A 14,763-nucleotide genomic window follows, 5' to 3' on the forward strand; every position below is an offset into this window, starting at 1 on the left:
GTTCAGCTCCTTCTCCACCCACTTGTTCAAGATACCATTGCATGGTCATGTTTAAACTAACAACATTTCTGAAAAGCTGAGTGTCTTCCATTAAGATATTCCCAAAGCCCAAATGCTGTGATTTTTGGTGTAACTCTAGGAAGCTTTGAAGGAAGCGCTGCAATCTAATTGTTCTAAATCCTGTTAGAGGCTGCCATTAAGACTGTTACAGTGAAGCAATTAAAATCTGATCCTCCATCACACAATGTTTGGATCCAAGTAAGCGAAGAAATGGAGGAAATAAAGCATTCTGTAGAAAGCATGTGTATTGATTTTGGTTTGTTTCCTGTGTTCTGATACCTTTGATTTGTTTTATATTATACATTTTAACTCCACTACCACTCAAAAGTTTAGGGTCACTCAGACAATTCCATGTTCTCCATGAAAAATCACACTTTTATCCATGTGCTAACATAACTGCACAAGGGTTTTCTAATTATCAATGAGCCTTTCAACACCATTAGCTAACACAATGTAGCATTAGAACACAGGAGTGATGGTTGCTGGAAATGCTCCTCCCTATGGAGATAATCCATTAAAAATCAACTGCTTCCAGCTAGAATAGTCATTTACCACATTAACAATGTCTACACATTCATTTAATGTTGTCTTCATTGAAAAAAATTCTTGTCTTTCAAAAATAAGAACATTTCTAAGTGACCCTAGACTTTTTAATAGTAGTGTAAATACACAAGAAGACAACTGTAAACCAGAAAAAGAAAAACAACAATGAAAGTGTATTGCACTAATAGTGAAACTGAAATAAAGCTCAAGAATGAGGTTACAAAAGATGAGATTGCATGTTTATGGTGAATACTTCAGGTGGTAGCTTGAGTTCTGATGTCACCCATGGTTTAGCAGGATGACTGAGTGTTTTTCAGATGTGTGTGAAGTGTGTATTTTTGTACAGAATGGAAAACTAGGGTTGTTACAAGAAGTCGGAAAAGAATGTCTACAACAGAATACAGTGACAAATGAAGGTGCTCTCAACCCATGTGGTGAGTGAGGAAGATAGAGTGGGTGATGCTACTTTCCAAACTATACTGAATGAACTCAGGTAGGGCAGTAAACAACAGCTCATGGAGATTTAACAAGAATTGAGGAAACCGCACAACAGGCTGAATGAGCTGAGTGGACAAAGCAGAATCAGCACTACAGTCAACAGTAAATGAAATGGTCCTCCAGTGGACTAACAAGCAGCTGAACGGACTGAAAGGACAGGCTGATAGAGAATATCTGGATTTATGGCATACCTGAAGAGACGAATGGGAACAACAATTCTAGCTGAGGGACTCCACATGAGATGAAACTCCAAATCAAACCCACCAACTGCTGGTAAATCACCTGCATTTGACTCCACAAGACTGTATATGTGCAAATTATATTTATTTAAATGCACTTTCTGAAATTTTTATGAACTATTTAAACTTTTGGATATTTGTAGGGGGCTGCTCAGTGATGTAGTGGTTAGCACTTTCGCCTTGCAGCAAGAAGATCCCTGGTTCGAATCCCGGGGTGGGCCTGGGATCTTTCTGCATGGAGTTTGCATGTTCTCCCTGTGCATGCGTGGGTTTTCTCCGGGCACTCCGGCTTCCTCCCACAGTCCAAAAATATGCTGAGGTTAATTGGTTACTCTAAAGTGCCCGTAGGTGTGAATGTGAGTGTGATTGTTCGTCTGTATGTGTGGCCCTGCGACAGACTGGCGACCTGTCCTGGGTGTCCCCTGCCTTTGCCCGAGTCAGCTGAGATAGGCTCCAGCACCCCCCGCGACCCTAATGAGGATAAAGCGGTGTATAATGGTGATTGATCCTGGACGTCTGACGTTACGGTGAGCGTATTGCGTCATTTCCTGTTCCTGTTTCAGCACTGTGTTGTGGTGTTAGCATGGCTTCTGCTTCTGCTTCTTCCTCTCTCTCTTTCTCCTGCTCAGTGTGCCACATGTTTAGTTATTCCTCTGCCTCCTTTAGTGATAACGATATATGTAATAAGTGCAGCCTTTTTGTAGCTCTGGAGGCGAGGCTCTCCGAATTGGAATCGCGGCTCCGCACCATGGAAAATAACCCGCTAGCAGCTAGCCAGGCCCCCTTAGCCGGTGCGGACCGCAATAGCTTAGCTTGTGTAGCATCTGTTAGCCGTCCCTTAGCAGCGCCCGAACAGCCGGGTGGATGGGTGACAGTTCGTAGGAAAAACAGTCCTAAACTCAAGCCTGCTGTCCCGGCTCACCACAAACCGCTTCATGTTTCTAATCGTTTTTCCCCGCTCAGCGACACACCCGCTGAGAAACCAACTCTGATCATTGGCAGCTCCATAGTCAGAAACGTGAAGCTAGCGACACCAGCGACCATAGTTAAATGCCTCCCAGGGGCCAGAGCGGGCGACATAGAAGCAAATTTGAAACTGCTGGCTAAAGATAATCGTAAATATAGTAAGATTGTTATTCACGTCGGCGGTAACGACACCCGGTTACGCCAATCGGAGGTCACCAAAATTAGCGTGGCATCGGTGTGTACTTTCGCCAAAACCATGTCGGACTCCGTAGTTTTCTCTGGACCCTTGCCTGATCTGACCAGCGATGACATGTTTAGCCGCATGTCGTCGTTTCGCCGCTGGTTGTCTATGTGGTGTCCATCAAACGACGTGGGCTTTATTGATAATTGGAGCTCTTTTTGGGGAAAACCTGGTCTGATTAGGAGAGACGGCATCCATCCCACTTTGGCTGGTCCAGCTCTCATTTCTAGGAATATGGCTGATTTTAGTAGTACTCCTAAAGCATGACAACCCAGAGTTAAGACCAGGATGCAGAGCTGTAGTCTTACACACCTCTCTGCAGTTTCCTCACAGCTGTCACCCTCCAGTAATTCAGTTAATTCAGTTAATTTTATTGAGACTGTGTCTGTCCCCCGACCACCAAAATTCAATAAATTAATCAAATCAAAAATATACAAAACAAATAGTAACCACAAAAATTTAATAAAAATTAATACCTCTATTTCAACAGAGCAAAGAGACAGGAAAATTAAATGTGGTCTGTTAAATATTAGATCTCTCTTGTCTAAATCTCTGCTAGTAAATGAGTTGATAACTGATCACCAGATTGATTTGTTCTGTTTGACTGAAACCTGGTTGCAGCAGGAAGAATTTGTTAGCCTAAACGAATCAACTCCCCCTAGTCATATTAACTGTCATATTCCTCGAATCACAGGCCGAGGAGGAGGAGTAGCAGCAATCTACCATTCTAGTTTAAAATTGAACCAGAGGCCTAAACCTGATTACAGCTCATTTGAAAATCTCACTCTTAGTCTCTCTCATCCAAATTTGAAAGCTCAGAAACCAGTTTTATTTGTTGTTATATATCGTCCTCCTGCTCCTTATTCTGAGTTTTTATCTCAATTCTCAGACTTTTTATCTGAATTCGTGCTCAGTTCAGACAAAGTTATTATTGTGGGTGACTTTAACATTCATGTTGACGTAGACAGCGACAGCCTTACAACAGCTTTTAATTCATTATTAGACTCAATTGGGTTTTCTCAACATGTAAATAAACCAACTCATAGTTTTAATCACACTCTTGACCTTGTCCTGACTTATGGCTTAGAAATTGATGAGTTAACAGTATTTCCCCAGAACCCTCTTCTTTCTGACCATTTTATGATAACGTTTCAATTTAAAGTAAAGGATTGTTTAGCAGCTGAGAACAAATATCATTACAGTAGGTGTTTGTCTGACAATTCAGTATCTAAATTTAAGGAAATAATACCCTCACTGTTTAATCCAGCAACATTTACTGATAAATCAGAAGGCAAATATTATTATTTTACCCCCACAGAAGTGGATTATTATGTTAATAATGCTTCAGCCTCACTGCGTACAACTCTTGATAGTGTTGCACCTGTAAAAAAGAAAGTTATATCTCAGAGAAGACTTGCTCCTTGGTATAATTCCCAGCTGCGGACTTTAAAGCAGGCATCCCGAAAGCTGGAAAGAAAGTGGTATTCCACTAATTCAGAGGTAGTGTATGTGGCTTGGAAAAATAGTCTAGTAATCTATAAAAAAGCTCTTCATAATGCCAGGACAACTTATTATTCATCTTTAATAGATGAGAACAAGAACAACCCTAGGTTTCTCTTTAGCACTGTAGCCAGGCTGACAAAGAGTCAGAGCTCTGTTGAACCTTGTATTCCTTTAGTTTTAACCAGTAACGACTTCATGAGCTTCTTTACGCATAAAATAGTTCTGATTAGAGATAAAATTAATCTGGCCCTTCCTACAAATGTCACAGATGCTTTTGAATTGGCTGTTAGACCTGATGAATCTTTAGAATTCTTCACTCCTATATGTCTCTCTGAACTAATTTCAACAGTTTCTACATCCAAACCATCAACATGTCTTTTAGATCCTATCCCAACTAGACTCTTCAAGGAGATTTTACCTTTAATTAATTCTTCAATGTTAGATCTGATTAATCTCTCTCTAGTAACAGGCTATGTACCACAGGCTTTTAAGGTTGCTGTCATCAAACCTTTGCTTAAAAAGCCCACTTTAGATCCAGATGTGTTAGCTAACTATAGACCGATATCCAACCTACCATTTCTCTCTAAAATTCTGGAAAGAACAGTTGCAAATCAATTATGTGAACACTTACAAAGGAATAATTTGTTTGAAATGTTTCAGTCAGGCTTCAGAGTGCATCATAGCACAGAAACAGCTCTAGTGAAAGTTACTAATGACCTTCTCATAGCATCAGATAATGGACTAGTCTCTATACTTGTTTTGTTAGATCTTAGTGCAGCGTTTGACACAATCGACCACAAAATTTTATTACAGCGTCTAGAATATTCAATTGGCATTAAAGGGACAGCACTGGATTGGTTTAAATCCTACTTATCAGATAGGTTCCAGTTTGTGCATGTCAACAATAACTCTTCTGAGCATACTAAAGTTAATCACGGAGTTCCTCAGGGTTCTGTCTTAGGACCGATACTTTTCACATTATACATGCTTCCTTTAGGCAATATTATTAGGAAGCATTGTATTAACTTCCATTGTTATGCAGATGACACACAATTGTATTTATCTATGAAGCCAGATGAAACTGATCAGTTAGCTAGACTGCAAGATTGTCTTAAGGACATTAAAACCTGGATGACTTTTAACTTCCTACTGCTAAATTCAGACAAAACTGAAGTCATTGTATTTGGCCCCAAACATCTTAGAAACTCGCTTTCAAAGCAAATAGTTACTCTGGATGGCATCACATTGGCCTCCAGTACTACTGTGAGGAATCTTGGAGTTATTTTTGACCAGGACATGTCCTTTAACTCACACATAAAGCAAGTCTGTAGGACTTCCTTTTTTCACCTGCGTAATATTGTAAAAATCAGGGACATTCTGTCTCAGAGTGATGCAGAAAAATTAGTTCATGCTTTTGTTACTTCCAGGCTTGACTATTGCAATTCCTTATTATCGGGTTGTCCAAATAGCTCTCTCAAACATCTACAGTTGATCCAAAACGCTGCTGCGAGAGTACTGACAGGAGTTAGCAAAAGAGATCATATTTCCTCCATACTTGCTTCTCTTCACTGGCTTCCTGTTAAATCCAGAATAGAATTTAAAATCCTTCTTCTGACATATAAAGCTCTTAATAACCAATCTCCATCATATCTTAAAGATCTGATAGTACCTTATTATCCTAGTAGAACTCTTCGCTCTCAAACTGCAGGCTTACTTGTTGTTCCTAGAATTTCTAAAAGTAGAATGGGAGGCAGAGCCTTCAGTTATCAGGCGCCTCTCCTGTGGAACCTGCTCCCAGTTTGGGTTCGGGAGGCAGACACCCTCTCTATTTTTAAGACCAGGCTTAAAGCGTTCCTTTTTGACAAATCTTATAGTTGGGGCTGACTGGGTGACCCACAGAGGTTCGGCTTGTGTCTTCATTGTACAGCTGACCCCCTCTTGGACGTCCCTTCGTTCTGCCCCTAGTCATGCTGCTATAGGCCTAGGCTGCTGGGGGACTTTTCTTGACGCACTGAGCCCTTCTCTATCTACCTTTACATTTAATATGTATACCGTTATTGCAGTACATTCACTCTGTTTCCCCCTGTGCTATTTCTCCGAGTGTCCCTGGTCCCAGAGCTGGATGCTTCAGATCTGCGGTCGATGTTCCACCAGCTGGTCCAGTCTCCACCATGTCCACTGTGGGATGCTGCTGCTGACCTTCCTCCAGCCCTCTGCTTCCAATTCCCTTTTTCCACCAGTCAACTCTGCATCGCCTTCACTATACTGTTATGCTGACTTACATACTGTTTGAATTTTACTGCTAGCTATATAAGGAGTATGTTTAATGTCAGAGCCGTACATCACAAGAGTAAACTATGAGTCAGTTTTCAATGTTAGCTTATACTTTGTCTGTGTCACATATCCTGTCATGCATGTATCCAAATGTGTGTTGTGTTTTCCTTGCTTTCCCACCCCTCCCTCTTCTCCCATCCCTCCCCCTTGCCCTCTTCTGTCCTTCTCAATCCGCCCGGCCAGCAGGCAGATGGGTCCCCCCTATATAGAGCCGGGTTCTGCTCGAGGTTTCTTCCCTGTTAAAAGGGTGTTTTTCCTTGCCACTGTCGCCTTTGGGCTTGCTCTGGGGGTCAGGCATATGGGTTCTGTAAAGCGTCTTGAGACAATTTGACTGTAATTGACGCTATATAAATAAAATTGAATTGAATTGAATTATAGAGGATGGATGGATGGATATTTGTAGGTGAATATGAAGGATATGCAGTAAATGTGCAGAGAGCAGAGCTTTACAGTAAACTGTACTCCAACAGAACTATAAGATCTTTTCCATCTGAAAGTAAATGTTGACACATACTGAATGCCTTCCCATTGGGAAAGGTTCATTATGGCTTCCTTTAGAGCTAAGTAAATTTGGATATATAGTGATGGAGAATTCAATCAAATAAATCAATTGAAGATTTGTATCCTCTGAAACTAAAACAAGCCTTGTAAAACAAGATTTTTTACTAATTTTACTTTTATTACATTTATATTTTGATCCAGCTCTTAAAAACAGGATTGGATGAGTCGGTGCTGAGTTAAACAGTCGGCATTGGATATATAGAATGTATAAAGGCTTCATGACAAAAACAACTCATTGCAGAATATATAAATGGAAATGGAACAGCTATTTTGACTTTCACTGAAGTGCATTAAGTCACGTAAATACCAAGAATTTCCATGGTGGTATCAGGCTAAATATTGCATTACTTCAACAGAAAGCACACCTTACAGGAGAGGATTCAAACCGCTGGAGAGTGAGTGGGAACTAGGACATCAATCACTGTATATATGTAGGCCAAACACAGGAACAATACAAATGTACAAAATATTGATATTTTTCATATATTGGTAGTAGTAATACAAAAATATTGTTTCAGGTTTCTCTTTTATTGCATTGAAAGTCGATGTTAACTGTGAGCACTACAAGTGGGTAGTACAAGTGGGTAGTACAAATGGAGTAGATCGACTGATTGATAGATCCATCCATCCATCCATCCATCCATCCATCCATCCATCAACTCATCCATCCATCCATCTATCCATCCAGCCATTCATCCATCCAGCCATCCATCCATCCATCCATCCACCCACCCACCCATCCATCAACTCATCCATCCATCCATCCATCCATCCATCCATCCATCCATCATCTATACACTCCTTAATCCTCATTTAGGTCATGGGGGGTTGGAGTCTATCCCAGCTGACTTGGAGTGAAGGCAGGAGACACCTGGACAGGTAACAGTCTGTCACAGGGCTACACAGAGACAAACAATCACACTCACATTCACACCTACGGACAATTTAGAATCACCAATTAACCTCAGCATGTTTCTGGACTGTGGGAGGAAGCTGGAGAACCTGGAGAAAACCCACACATGTACAGGGAGAACATGGAAATTCCATGCAGAAAGATCCCAGGAATGCCGGGATGTGAACCAACGATGCTCTAGCTGCAAGTAATATGCATCCCTTCTTTCTGGAATGTGTATTTATTGAAACTTGTTTGAAAATGAAAGAAGGGTTTCATATTGTTGGCTGCTTGCTGACTTCGAATGCTTTTTCTAACTGCAAGGCTACTTCTGTGTAATTCAACTTCAAATGGTTAAATAAAGAACTGAAAACAGGAAAGAAACACAAACCAGGCCATGGACTTTGTAGGTTCTGATTGTTGTGACTGCTGCTGAGTCATTTCAGCCAACTGGTGCAGTAGCTGTTACTAAGTATAGATAGGGTGACATATCTATCCACAGGTTATCTAAATATCATTGTTGCTTTGCTTTCATGCCAGAAGACAGACCCTACAAAGTGCAAGAAATGCAGCTGTAAGAGAGCATCACTCACCATCACAGAGCTCTGAGGTACAGCTGAACACTCCACCTCGGCACACACTGGAGAGAGTTGGAAAAAAATCAAGGGTCAAGTAAGTTGATTAGAATAAGGGGAAAATAGGTTATTATATTACTGGAGACTGTATGTCAGCATATGAGCCTCTCAGGTGATATTAAATGAGGACCAAATCACTGGAAGGAAGATGAAATGACTTACAGCATGTCTGCTGCACACCAGACTATCTATTACAGCAGATATCATGGAACCAAACTGAACAGTAACTGAGTGCACTGTTTGACTGAGACAATAAAAAATAAAGCCATATAATACTCCAATACTTCAGAAAAGAAAGGTGATAGGAGTAGTATTTTGAAAACATCATGGGCAAACTATTTGTGACATTTATTATAAATAAATGAAACCATTGGTGCCGTTTGTGGTCACGTTTCTTAGAGAGAGGGTTTCAGTCCTGTTCACAGCAATGAACAGACAATTAGTGACTTTTATTCTTTGCTTAAAGGCTTTCCCTTTTGATTTTAGAAAACTGAAATGCAAACAAATAGTTTTCTTTGCATAAATGTGTTTAAATGGTCTCATAGGATGTGTAATGCCCTGAAAGACAGAGAGTTTGAGGTATGAGGACGTCTTAGGTCAAACATAAAAGGAGTAATTTAATTACTCCTTTACATATTTTCAATGAACTGATAAAAGGTGCATCAGTGAGTGCTCTTAACATTGTAGTACTATTAAATAATGACACAGAAGAAGATTATTATTTTTATAAAATAATGCAAAATGATACAGAATGCTCATGCAAGCTAACATGATTGGTTCTTTAGGTCTGTTGCAGATGAAACCCTGGAAGTATAAATCTGTGTTTCTGCCATCAATATACTCTAGTTTTAAGGTGGAAATTCTCAGTCATGGTGTTACAAATGTTGGTAGTGTCTACAGATATGGACCCGTACCCATAGCCTGTGGGCTACGGATACGGCACTTTCCATTTGCCAGACAGATACGGACCCGTACGCGAGTCTCGCGAGTCAAGAAGCTGCTAACCACTGCAAACTGTTGAAAGGTAAGCAAAGGTTAAGGTTAGGGTTAGGGTCAGGTTTAAGGTCCGTACCTGTAGTACCGATGTTACGGGTTTGTACCTCCAGCGTCTAACGGGAGTCACGTGACCAGATCTTGCGTATCTGATTGGCAAATGGAAAGTACGGGTCCGTACCTCTAGCAACTACCTTAAATGTTTATTCTGCCTGTGATGTGTCTTCTAGCATAAAACACCTCATGGACAAAACCTTGATTTTCACTAGATGAGGACTTTTAAGGAAGACAGACACTTTTAGAACGTCCTTTTTGAACAAAGGAAGCAGAATACCGGCATTAAGAAGCAGAAAGGAAAAACATTTAAACCACCTTAACCACTAAAATCGCTCTTCAATGCAAAGTGTTTTTGATGTGTGAGAAGCCGGGTCCAGCCTGGCATTTAAGTTCTCTAAAGACTTTCCTTCATGGATCATATCCTTCAGTCAGGACAGTTAAAGCTACTCCAGCAGACCAGATCCACACACTAAAGCTTTAACTACGTACAACAGGACTCAGCTGCTTAAATCCTAAATGAACAGATGAAACCATGTGTGGTGTATTACCATGTGTTGCAGAGGTGCTGAATGGCGGTTCCAGGTGGCAGCAGGGCTTCTGTGAAATCCTCAGCGCTGACGTTCCAGTTTTGGTAATCAGGCGGCAGAGAGAGCGGTGAGCAGGGACAGTCAACATGAAACACACAGGAACCTCTATACAACACCTTTAGAGGAGACAATGAGACTGTCAGGAGTCAGATCTGACATTCACCCACCCACATACAGACATATAAACACAGGTGGGCAGACCTGTCCTGAAGGGCATGAGCACCCAGGTGTACAGGGTCCAGGTAGACACTGAGTATGAGGCCACAGGTCCTGGCAGGTATACGGACAGGAAGCTGAGCAGTCACTGAACACCTGCCTCCCGGGACACTCTGCAACACGCAAACACACAGTGAATCACTTCTCAGGCATACATCAGTGCACAGACATGCACAGTGGTCCCTCGTCAAATCATGGTTCACTTTTCACAGTCTCACTGTATCGTAGATTTTTGAATTTCATTTGGTATCGTGGATTTTTTGCTATATCGCGTGATTTTGCGGTATATGGGTACCTTTATATTTTTATTATTGTGGAAAATAGCATCGCAAAATGGCAGTTGAGAAAGGATATCTGCCTTATACGCACTCTGCAACTTACAGATGCTTCTATTCTGACACACATGGAGAGCAACAGGATATCTTGTGTGGCAGGAAGTGAACACACTCCACACTCACAGTCCTGACAATAGAACATTTAACCAAACTAACTAGGCTGACTAAATCACAAAAACACAATAAAACACAAACACTAATAACACTGGAACACTAACATAAACCACAGTAATGACATTTAAACCCCCAACACCCTGACTCCCATGCGCATTGCAGCACTACAGTTCAGTCATAGCGGCCAGCTCTGCCATCGCTACAATATTTCAATTATTTTTGCAGCAAAATAAGCATTTTGAAGCCTAAAAAATGAATACAATATAAAACTATATTTTAAAAAACAAAAAAATTAAAACATACTATAATAATATTTAACCTAAATGAAATGCATAGCGTCTAGCGTTGGGCTCTGATTGGCTCAGCGACCGTAGCATCAGTCTCCTCTGTCTCCAGTATAGCAGCATTCAGTATGTGGACTCCATTTCACATACTGTAGATGTCTGATCGCTGCATACTGTTGCTCTGTGGTGTGTGGGGTTAAAAAAGCCTTAAAACATACATAAATAATAAAAATAATAAAACTTTGCAGATTTTTGTCCATCGCGGTCTGGAATGTTGTGAGGGACCACTGTATGTGCTTTTTCTTCATAAATACTTTACAGGTTATATTTTCTGAAGAGACTGTAACTAAATGTGTGCGTGTGTGTTACCAGGCAGGCAGCTGTTGGTGTTACAGATAGTGTGTTGCTCCAGTGGTCCAACACAGGCCGTCCCACCAGGCTCCGGCTCGTGAAGGACCGTTTTGTTCCGCATCGACGAGCCGCCACCACAGGAGGCGCTGCACTCACTCCAAGCTGACCACTCACTCAGCACACAGCCTACTACAGAGAGAGAACAAACTAAATATGCTCTCTACACGCCGCTGAATGTAAATGTTTCTTATTGTGCATATGGCTGTTTGTCTCATCTCAGACCTGGACATGAAGGCAGATCACAGCTTTCTGTCTGTGTGGTTTCAGCACAGGAAGGACCGCCCTCTGTGTCCTGGCAGTGGCGTGTCCTTATTCTCTGGCCAGGTCCACATGAAGCTGAGCAGAAGCTCCATGGGCTCCAGGCCTCATAAACTGGACAGGGAAGTTTGGTGCACACCAGAGAGCCATTCTCACACACACTGCAGATGGAGAGACAAAACTTCCCGCTCATTGGAAAACTCAGCTGAACAAGTTATGGAACTGTTATGTCCTCAATTATTTACATGTTAAATGACAGCTCTATTCATTTCAATAGTCAAGCATTTTTGTTTCTTGGAGAATTATCTAATTTTAGTGGAATGACTTTCAACCAGTCACCTGCTTAAAGAGAGGAAGCCTGAGAGGAAAAGTCTGTGGTCCAACCTGGAAGATGTTTTCATCTCTGACAGCCTAAAGTTAGGAAAAACTATTTCTTCTATAGTGTGGAAAACTGATGATGGGGTCAGACTCACACAGTTCTGTATATTGTTCAGTGATAAAAGCTGCTTACATGTGTGCCTCCCTTTTGAGAATCTGTATGTTATTCTCTACAACATATACTATACTAAATATACCACTGACATAGCAAAGTGTTTTCAATTTGCCACAACAAATTCTGCACAATAGAACAGATCAGAATCTAAAGCAGGGGTGTGTATGGCATAACATGTGTGTATGACTGGTCATCTGATGATCATAAAATGTGTATTTCTGTGCTACACATCCTTGACGAAATAAATTTGAATTGAAATTGAAAGTCTGGTGGTCAGAACTTAATGTGAGCCATTCTCTATGATGTGATTACTGTTCTATTGATAGATCCATTTGGATGAGCTTTTCTTCCAGCTCAGATGTTCTCACCAGGTGTTACAGTCCACGGTGAGCTCCTCTTCAGGTATGAACTCCAGCGTCCCGTTGCCTGATGGGATACCACAGCGACACTCTGCCATCAGCACACAGCGACTGTCCTGCAACAAGTGACCTTCTGGACACCGACAGCCTGAGACAACAGAAAAACAGAGAGACACACTGTCCCAACTGATCCAGGGATACAAGTATTCTGATAGAAGAAACCATTGTCAGTGTTTACCTGGGTGACAGGATCCTTGGAGGCACTGAACATGCTCCCATAAGTCAGCACAGCTGCGAGGACACTGATTGGCACAGCTCTCCTGGTAGCTCCGCCCCCTATCTTCACAGCGCTCACCTGGGAAACAATAAGTTCACTCATTCACTCCTGATACTGTAAATAAAGACAGAAGCTCAATGCACGAGCTTGAACAGTAATGATTCAGTGATAAGGAGGACAGCGGAGTTCAGAAAAAGACATTTCAAAAGTTCAGGTAAGTTCAGGTTTGGGTCCCTATCCACCATCCATCGCAATCTACTCAACAAAATCATAATCATGAGCAGTAAAATAATTGGACTGGAGCAAAACCACTCATCAGCATCTACAACAGAACGACAAAACTTAAAGAAATACAGATAGCATCAGACACCATTCACACGCTGCACAGCCACTACAGTCTGCTGCCCTCAGGTCAGAGATGCAGGTCACTCATTTTTAAGACCAAGAGAGCCATGTCAAGTTTTGTGCCCACATCCATCAGATTTATGAATAGCTGAGCCATTTTATTTATTTTACTACCACCTCGATCTTTTTAATTATTTATGTATTTGGCACCTTGTACTTTAGTAAGGATTATATATGCTTTTTTAATCTTAAATTATTACTGGTCTTTTTATCTGTTATCTCTGGTATGTTGGGTGTGATGTGTGTATAGTATGTTGCTGGTATCTATTATGTATGTTATGTTGTCATGTATGTGAACTGTATGTACAGTATATGCACAGATGCTCTGGCACAAATGAAGTTCTTCACAGAAAAATAAAGCTCTTTGAATTGAAGGGAATTGAAACTTGTGAGTGATAATTCTTAACACTTCGTTAAAACCAAAAACTGCAAATAATCAGAACATCGAGGAAAGCTTTAGGATTACTTTACTGAAAAATACACGTGAAGAGTGCTCTGAAAAAATAATCTGCTCCCTCTGTTCTTCTGCTTTTGTGTAAAATCAGAGAGCTGAGAGCTTCTAGCATCTTAAACTTCTATATAGACACGTTACCATGGAAACACATTAGATGGTACATACACCCTGCATATAAGGTAATTGGTCAGCAGAGCTCTCTTCCACCACTGGAGCAGTTTTGGGTCCAGTCTCCCTTACCTCAGTATATAAAGGGGCTGGAGGCTAATTAGTGGACAACAAGCTGATTTACAGACACCACATATGCAGAGCCGTATCAGTATTAATGTTTTTTAAGCCCAGGTAAAATAAATCAGTTTTGAAAAAAAAAAATATTTAAATTGATGTGCTCTGATGCTGGTGTTTTTATCTGCAGTCATTCTGTGGTCCAGCACTACCAGATCATTCATACATTCATGCACTTACACAAAACTTTAATAAATAAAGGCAGTTCAGCAAAGTTTCTGTTGAAGTGTTGACATCAGGAATTTTAGTGAATTACTGAGGATTAAACTATTCAACTGTTGTTTCAGAGAGAAAAAGAAGAAATCAGTCTAACAGCTGCTGAAAAGTTCAGCTGATGCCAAATTATCTAAGAGTCTGCTAAGTTGGAATGCCAACATTAAAGTGGAGGTAAGCAGCTGTACCTGGACAGAGTCCTGTGTTGCAGCTCTGGCTTTGTGTCTGTTGGCTGGGACAGCGGGGTCCTACAGGAGAAGTCAGAGGCCGTCTGAAGCGCTGCCTGACTCCACCACTGCACGGCTCTGCACACACCGTCCAGCTGCTCCACACACTCCAGTGACACAGATCTAGAAAAGCAGAGCGATTATCATCACTATTCTTAATTATAATTGACTGTAATCATCACAATAACTGCTGTAATTGTTGCAATAATAAAGTTTTAATGTTTGAGGACCTTTGTAGAAGCATACCTGAGCTACTGAGATGTCTAACTTAAAGGTTAGATTCTTGTATTCATGCAGAGAAAAAAAACATCTGTACACTCTTA

General features: G+C 41.1%; 1 protein-coding gene across 1 annotated transcript in view; it reads right to left on the reverse strand.

Moving 5' to 3' along the window:
* The window catches only part of sspo (SCO-spondin), a 163,020-nt gene that overhangs the window by 41,201 nt on the left and 107,056 nt on the right, over positions 1-14,763 (reverse strand). Inside the window, 8 exon segments of the mRNA XM_051940433.1 lie at positions 8,431-8,477; positions 10,071-10,225; positions 10,311-10,438; positions 11,428-11,598; positions 11,692-11,888; positions 12,589-12,727; positions 12,818-12,934; positions 14,402-14,563. Of these exon segments, the coding sequence (XP_051796393.1) occupies positions 8,431-8,477; positions 10,071-10,225; positions 10,311-10,438; positions 11,428-11,598; positions 11,692-11,888; positions 12,589-12,727; positions 12,818-12,934; positions 14,402-14,563 (1,116 nt within the window).

Source organism: Acanthochromis polyacanthus, chromosome 20 (assembly GCF_021347895.1).
Source record: "Acanthochromis polyacanthus isolate Apoly-LR-REF ecotype Palm Island chromosome 20, KAUST_Apoly_ChrSc, whole genome shotgun sequence".
Taxonomy (NCBI): Eukaryota; Metazoa; Chordata; class Actinopteri; family Pomacentridae; genus Acanthochromis; species Acanthochromis polyacanthus.